This window comes from Podarcis gaigeae (genome assembly GCF_964106915.1).
Source record: "Podarcis gaigeae genome assembly, chromosome: 5".
NCBI lineage: Eukaryota > Metazoa > Chordata > Lepidosauria > Squamata > Lacertidae > Podarcis > Podarcis gaigeae.
The window spans coordinates 13,669,825-13,678,240 of record NC_139681.1 but is presented as its reverse complement, the minus strand read 5'-3'; the positions used below and the strand labels follow the sequence as shown (position 1 = coordinate 13,678,240).

The window sequence follows — 8,416 nt, the reverse complement described above, 5'->3', positions numbered from 1 at the left end:
TACCCGAAGGAGTCTTAAAACGGCTAACACTCTCCTTTCCCTTCCTCCCCCACAACAAACACTCTGTGAGGTGAGTGAGGCTGAGAGACTTCAAAGAAGTGTGACTGACCCAAGGTCACCCAGCAGCTGCATGTGGAGGAGCGGAGACGCGAACCCAGTTCACCAGGTTACGAGTCTACCGCTCTTAACCACTACACCACACTGGCTCACATTTTACTTCTGAATAACCCCTACAGGAATCAGCATCTCTCTTCACGACGATTCACGCGTGTACAAGATTGCACGAATCCACTCGTTGAATCAGGGAGGACGAATAAGGGGTGTACACCAGTGAGGGGGGATGACATTCAGGGTGGTGTGACCTGTAAAATTTGCATCGGAGTGGAAGTGGAAGGGTACATACACAAACTGGAGTAATCACAGAGCTCTGGCTGCTCCTAGCCATCTACTCTGTGTCTATTGTGTGGGCTCAGGCCTTCCTGGGTCTGAAAGAGGAACCTGCGGGTGGGTTGGGTTGGGGTGTTCTTCTGCATATCTTTCTTCCCCCTTTGTGGACTTCTCATAAGAACTGGGACTGGGTCAGTGATATCCTTGAGATAGCAGAGGTCTGGGACAGATTTGCCGGGATGAAACATTCACCTTCCCTAATTTTCACTTCCTGCCTTTTGCTCCCATGGGGCCTTTGGTTTTGGACCTCTAGTTTAGCTGGACCTGTGGAGCCGCAACATTTCCTTAGCCTTGATGAGTGCCACCTCAGGGGGAACTTCCATGTGAGGCCTGATGCCCACACCCTCCCAGGTGTCATCCATGGAAATGATGGATCTGGAAGTTGGAATGGTGAGGTAGAGGCTGGTGCCATCCACGTGGTATGTCTGAGGCTGGAGGCAACCCCCGCTGGTCCTTTGCCCAACGATGAAGGCTCTGCCCAGTCTCTTCATGATGAACACAAATTCCTCGGCAGCACCGGCAGTGACAGAACTGGTGAGGATGACTAGACCTTTATTGGAACCGTATCTCATACCTTCAAGAGGCAAGAAAACATGCAGTAGGTTAGTGCATTGGTCCCTTTCAACCCTACGATTGGCTCCCCTCCTCCTTGCAGCTATGAAATAAGGGGTATTAAGACCTCAAGGGTTCAAAATCAACAACAAAATTGAAATCCTTACTTAATTTACATAGGCTGGATCTACACAGCTATAAAAAACGCTATGGGGGGAAATTGTAATAGCTCACAATGGAAATTATTATTGACTTTCCATTTCAGCTCTACAGCGCCATCTGGTGTCACAGTGTTATAACGCATTTATAACGTTATAATTCGACTAATGTAGTTGAGTCCATAGTGTCTCAATTTTAGAAGTGCCTTATATGAATCTTGTTTCTGCTTACAGCAATCCTGAAAAGCAAGTGGCTATTCCTTCTGCTCTACAGATTCCAAATTAAGGCCGAAAAAGTGCAGCTTGAGAAAGGCCACACAGACAGCCAGAACCAGGCAATTGCCTGAAGCGAGAGTAATGTCATCCTCAATCCAGACCCCTGAGGAAGATGCAGGAGGAAATACAAACTGCTCTACCCAGTGGGGGACTTTCGGTGCCTTCCCAGGTCCCTCCTGACCTGAGGATTTAGCTCTCCCACTTTCCTCACACGCAGTGGTCAAGCCCCAGTAACACCCCATTTTCAAACATTACAAAAAATTAGGTGTTAAACGCTGTTTCCCCGTGTATTCATTGCGTCACTCCATTTCTTAATCAGAACTGCTTGACAATGATCCATGCTTTCAGCCGTTCTGACATTTCACAAATTACACACTGTCAGTGGCTTTCTAATATAGGTATCAGGAAATCTATTGACAACTACAAACCAAAAGTATAATTTTTCTCACCTGTAAGCTGCGAAAGGGTCCACATGTCTCTGGTGGTATCATTGGGTCTGTTGTAGACCTTGTCCAGAAGAACTGGGTGTCCTTCATCAAAGAAATAGGAGCACAGAGCTGCTACGGAAGATGAAGAGCCTCCTATATTATATCTAAACAGAGGAGAAAAGCCCAGATCACATAAGGTTCAACTTGAGGGACAAGGCAGACATACTTTCTAAAATGTGCTGCATGGTTTGAACACACGTATATTCAGTGAAGGGAGGGAATCTGGATCATAGACAGAAGTACTGTTCTTGGGGGACAGGGGGCGGGCTGGTGTGGAGGACTCCCTGGTCCTGAATGGGGTAACTGTGCCCCTGATGGACCAAGTGTGCAGCCTGGGAGTCACTTTGGACTCACAGCTGTCCATGGAGGTGCAGGTCAATTCTGTGACCAGGGCAGCCGTTTACCAGCTCCACCTGGTACGCAGGCTGAGACCCTACCTGCCTGCAGACTCTCTCACCAGAGTGGTTATTTCCCGCCTGGACTACTGCAATGTGCTGTACGTGGGTCTACCTCTGAAGGTGACTTGGAAACTACAACTAATCCAGAATACAGCAACCAGACTGGTGACTGGGAGCAGCCACCAAAGCCATATAGCACTGGTCCTGAAAGACCTACATTGGCTCACAGTACGTTTCCGAGCACAATTCAAAGTGTTGGTGCTCACCTTTAAAGCCTTAAACGGCCTCTGCCCAGTATACCTGAAGGAGCGTCTCCACCCCCATCATTCAGCCCAGACACTGAGAAACTCCACCGAGGGTCTTCTTGGTGGTTCCCTCACTGCAAGAAGTGAGGTTACAGGAAACCAGGCAGAGGGCCTTCTTGGCAGTGGTGCCCGCCCTGTGGAACGCCCTCCCACCAGATGTTAAGGAAATAAACATCTATCTGACTTTTAGAAGACATCTGAAGGCAGCCCTGTTTAGGGAAGTTTTAATGTTTGATATTTTATCACTTTATTATTATTATATTCTGCTGGGAGCCACTCAGAGTGGCTGGGGAAACCCAGCCAGATGGGCAGAGTATGTATGTATGTATGTATAAATAAATAATGTTATTGTTATTGTTATTGTCATTATCACAATCATCATCACAGGTTCACTATGAAGGTCCGAATCTAAAGCCTGCTGCTATATAACTGCACATATGACATTTGAAATGTTCAGTTGCACCCATGCAAGTGGTTAAGGGGCAAAGAGATTAAATCTGAAGCTTTGAGAAACAACACTTTTACTGTATATGTTCCATTTTGAAAATTACAATTAATTCCTTAAATTGCTGATCCCCCAAAACATGAAGCCTTTTTGCTAGGGATAATTGGGATGGAAGCTCTGAAGAAGCTGACTAATTTTTTATTTTTATGCATATGCAGCAACTACAGAATCTTATAAACACCGAAAAAGGAAGAGGTTCCAACCAAACAAGAATGGCTTATAAAATCAATTGATTATGCTGAAATGGTGAAATTGATTGTAAAACGTAACAGATCAACACGACGAATTGTTTATGGAAAATTGGAGGCCTTTATTAGACTGTCAAATTATTTTAGCGATATGAACTAGTGAGCAGGATTTGAGATATAAGCGGGGGGAGTGGGGGGGCTGAAATGACAAGATGGACTTGGGGGTTTAATGCAGCAATTAAGGATAAGAATAAAAATATCCAGGCTGGAGGAGTGGGAAGTCAACAAGAAAAATATAAGTGAGCGATGTATGCGACGTAAATTTGTTTTAACCTTAGGAAAAATCAAATAAAAATTAACATTTAAAGAAAGAAAAGAAAATTATGATTATTTCCTCGTTGATTTCATCCAGTCCCTGATAATTTTTGGTCTAGCAGTTACCTCAGGTCTATGATTAGTGCATCCGTGTGGGCGATCTTCTCCCAAACGTGTTTCAGAAGCAGCTCAGAGAGTTGAGACAAAAGATCGCAGTCGGCGAACATATCGAATCTCAAGTAGCCCACGTTGTTCTCAAGCACGTTAGTGTGGTAGGAGAACTTCACGAGGTCTTCAAACATTTCAGGAGGAGGGATCTGCCATGGTTTGAAGAACATAGGTTGATGAAGGGCAACGTCACATGAATGAAGGTGGTGGAGATCTTGAGCACACCATGGCTCCTAGTCTCATTGAAATTAAGCCAGGGTTGAATAGAGTGTAGAACTAGGGGAGACCAAGGTTCAAATCTCTACTCAGCCATGATGGCCGGTGCCTGTTTCTTAGCCTGCCTCATTCCTACCTCACATGGTTGTTGTGAGAATGAAATGGTGGGAAGGAAAGAACCATATATACCGCCTTGAGTTCCTTAGAGGAAAGGGGGAATATAAAAAGGACCCCTGACCATTAGGTCCAGTCGTGACCTTCCCGCCGGAGCGGTACCTATTTATCTACTTGCACTTTGATGTGCTTTCGAACTGCTAGGTTGGCAGGAGCTGGGACTGAGCAACGGGAGCTCACCCCGTCACGGGGATTTGAACCGCCAACCTTCTGATCGGCAAGTCCTAGGCTCTGTAGTTTAACCCACAGCACCACCCATGTCCCAAGGGGGAATATACATGAGAATAAATAAATCTTGTTTCTCTACTGGGTGCCCCTTGTACTCTGAACCTGTCAGAAACTATGAAGGGACAGCAACTTCCCTCCTGAGCAGATACAGTGGTACCTCGGGTTACATACGCTTCAGGTTACATACGCTTCAGGTTACAGACTCCACTAACCCAGAAATAGTGCTTCAGGTAAAGAACTTTGCTTCAGGATGAGAACAGAAATCGTGCTACGGTGGCACAGCAACAACAGGAGGCCCCATTAGCTAAAGTGGTGCTTCAGGTTAAGAACAGTTTCAGGTTAAGAACGGACCTCTGGAACGAATTAAGTACTTAACCCCCAGGTACCACTGTATAGAAATGAAATGAATAATAATAATAATACACATGATTTGCCGCTGATCCTCTATAACGTGGCAGGTTAGCAGAAAGTTCAGTGATGCCATAGGATGACAAAGTAAACACACATACACACACATACACATTTGCCACATTTCCCAGCAGGGCCGGCCCACACATGAGGCAGGGTGAAGCAGTCACCTTGGGTGGCAGAAACCGAAGAGGTAGCTTACCTGCATGGGCGTGATACCTGGGATGTGGTCCTTTGAATGCTCAGGGATGTGGGTGACCTTGAGGTGCCTATCTCCAGAGAGAGCTTTTAGGTTAGCGTTCATTTTCTCAGCCAGTTCCACCTCACAGTTGACATTTCTGTAGGCGGCTTGCTCCGCGAGATTGGCTGCCACTGTAGCCCCAATATCGACAAAGGCATAGTTGTCGGCCACCAGTTTGCCCACGGTCTGCAGCACACTGGGCAACCTGGCGCGCAAGGCAATGATTTTCTGGGCGGAAGCCAAGGCCTCTGGAGCCTGCGCGGTGACGTGGGGCTCCACTCCAGACAAGCTCCACACTTTGCCAGTGACTGGACTGAGCACCACTTGGCTGGGGATCGATGCGTACAACGGGCTGCTGCCTATGTGGTAATTACCAGCTGAAAGCGAGCCCCCGACCGTGGGCTCCCCAATTACTGTGGCACGATGCAGGTCCTTCAAAGAGCGAGTGAGGGCTTCGGCAGCCGAGCCACTCATGTGGCTAATTAGGATATAGACATCCTTAGCCGAGCCGTAACGTTTGCCGGTCACCTCGGGCAAAGTCCACACCTCGGTACTTTGAGAGGTGCTGCGGTCGAAAACTGTGTACAGGTGTCGCTGAGGAGCGGCGTCAAAGAAGTAGGAGCAAAAAATGGGCACTCCGTTGGAGTAACTGCCTGTGTTGTAGCGCATGTCGACGACAATAGCTTCCGTTTCCACCAACTTGTCCCAAACCATGTGCAGCACCTGTGGCCCAATAGCCTTCACCGTCTCCGCCTCAGCCATCATGTCAAAACGCAGGTACCCCACGTTGCCTGGCAACACGTCCACCTTGAAAAGAGCCTCGATGAGGTAAGCCAGTTCCTCGGCAGTGGGCATCTTGTCGGGAGAGTGCTCCTCTGGAGGCGGCGCCACGTGGCTGTGGAAGATGTGCAGCTGATGATCCCCAGAGGTTTCTTGAAGGTCACTGGTCAGCTGAGAAGCGAGGGTCTCAAAGTCCACGACTGAGCGATACCCGCCTTTGGCCAGCTTGGAACGGAGGGCGCCACTGATCCTGGTGGCCATTTCCGGTATGGCATAGTGGGCCTCCAGCAACTGCCTTACTTCCTCGACAAGTACTCCCATGCCGTTGTGGAACGCCAGTATTTCCTGTGCCTTTTTAAGAGCCTCGTCAGCCAACACGATGGCATCGGGAACCACCCCGCCACCCAGCCAACACTCCCCGTGGTTGTCGATAAAAGAGACGACCGGTACATTGATCAGAAGGCTGCAATCTGCTCCTTCACTGAGTTGCAAAATGCAGAAGGTGTGCGAGTGGGTCAAGATACCTGCTGTAATCTCGCCAACCAGGGTGGCACGGCCAAGGGACTGCATGAGGTAAGCAAACTCCTCAGCGGCTGTGGCCGTGTGGTGGCTTGTGAGCAGGTAGACACCCCGCCGAGCTCCATAGGGCTTGCCTAGCATTTCAGCCCTGCTGTTGTGGTCCTGCGACTGGTTTGTGCGCCTGTCGTAGGTGGTGAAGAAATGCACAGCGCCAGCGGAAGGGTCTTGGAAGTAGGAGAGCAACACCGGCACAGCGGTTGAGGAGGGGCCTCCGATGTTGTACCGTAGGTCCATGATCAAACTGTCTGTGGCTTCCAGGGGCTCCCAGACTTGACGTACGAGGTAGGGCCCTAGCTTGACCAGCACCGTAGCATCAGCAAACTCGTCGAAACGCATGTAGCCCACGTTGCCTGGTAGTACCGACACCTTGAACACGGTATTTACCAGGGCGTGCATGAGTTGCTCGTCGTTGGGTAGGTCGGTAGCCATGGCAACCTGCTCCTCTGCTGGCGCAGCTGCAAATTCTCCCGGGGCGGCAGCCCGCAAGAATAGACGCGGGTCTTCCGACGCAGTGTGCAGTTCGGCGTTGAGCTTGGAAGCCAGCTCAGTTGCCGATAGGACGGAAGAGTGGTCGAAAGTGGAGAGGTGCGTCAGCAGGGTGGGGACCCGATCTACCACGGAATAGTTGTCCTTCAGGATAGCCATCAAGAGGCTGATACTGCCAGGGATAGCTTTGCGTAGTGAAATGATGCCCAGGGCTTTCTCCAAAGCTTGCTCTGATGAGGCAGCTACGCATGGCTCCACGCCACCGATTTCCCAGCTTTGCCCGTTTCCACTCAAGGGGCTCACAGAGCAGGATAAGGGAATTGTCATGTAGAATGGAGAAGCTCCAATCTGCAACTTTTGGATGCTCAAGGAGCCCCCGGCTGACTTCTCCCCCACTATGATAGCCCTGTGCATTTGTTTGAGGATATAGGCCACATCTTCCGCCACCCCTGTGGTGTGCTGGCTTATCAACAAAACAACGTCCTTCTCCTTGCTGTATCTCACACCCAGTACCTTCGGCAAAGTCCAGATTTCCACGGTCGTATTGGACGGCCGGCTGTATATGGTGTCCACATGCAGCACCCTTTCCTCGTTGTACAAGTAAGAGATAATGAACGGGATGCCGGAAACCTGCCCTCCGGTGCTGTAACGCAGGTCGAGGACCAGAGCTGACGTCTCCATCAAGGTTTTCCACACCTTCTCCACCAGGAAAGCCCCAATCTGCTCCACGGCATCCTGACCGATGATGGAGTCGATCCTTAGGTAGCCTACGTTGCCCTCCAGCACCTCGGACTTCACTGTGTGTTGGATGAGATTTAAGAGGTGCTCCGAGGTCAGAGAAATCTTTGCTTCTTGTTTGGGGTCAACGGGAGCTGAGGGCTCATAAGAAATCACCAGCCGCGGGTCGTTAAGGGCTCCTTGCACCCCAGCTGTCAAAACAGTTGCCAAAAGTTTGGGATCGGAAATGTCCCAGAACTCACCGCCCTTGACAGCTTGCTCGATGGCTTCTTGCATCCCCACTAGATTTTCGGGAAAGCAATAATTATCCAGCAGAAGCTTTGCCATATCCAACACCAGTGTGGACTGGAGGACGCCCTCAGTACAGCCACCACAACACATCAGGGCCACACACAGCAGGAGACGTTCCCTGATCATTTTCTTTAGTGCAAAGTGAAATGTGCCGCAAGAGAAATCCAAACCACTTGCAGTCTGGGAGGATCTTAGCTTTCTGCCGGTGCTGTCTGTGAATCAGTGCTGAACAGCCAAGTATTACATTTGGAGAGCATGGAATATCCTTTAACTAGCCCTTAAATCTGGCTCTAACCCCTTAATCTCATTAAACTGGAGGGCATCAGACAAAGGCCACACAAAGTGCAGCTTCACCGCGCAACAATCCCTCTTACAAAACGGCCTTTAAGGAGCTTTAGGAAGCCAAGAGAAGCGCTTAGATCGGGGGTTTCCAAATGGTAGTCTGTGGAACGCCAGTGGTCAATCAGGTGGGGCG

General features: G+C 49.5%; 1 protein-coding gene across 1 annotated transcript; it reads right to left on the bottom strand.

The window, feature by feature from the left end:
• Window positions 1–237: 237 nt before the first annotated feature.
• On the bottom strand, window positions 238–8,161 carry RBP3 (retinol binding protein 3). The gene is made up of 4 exons (XM_083738265.1): window positions 5,029–8,161; window positions 3,759–3,949; window positions 1,883–2,025; window positions 238–1,021 (listed from the first exon to the last, which is right to left on the bottom strand). The coding sequence occupies exons 1-4, from the start codon at window positions 8,065–8,067 to the stop codon at window positions 702–704; spliced, it is 3,693 nt and encodes a 1,230-aa protein (XP_083594391.1). The 5' UTR covers window positions 8,068–8,161; the 3' UTR covers window positions 238–701.
• Between the last annotated feature and the right edge of the window lie 255 nt (window positions 8,162–8,416).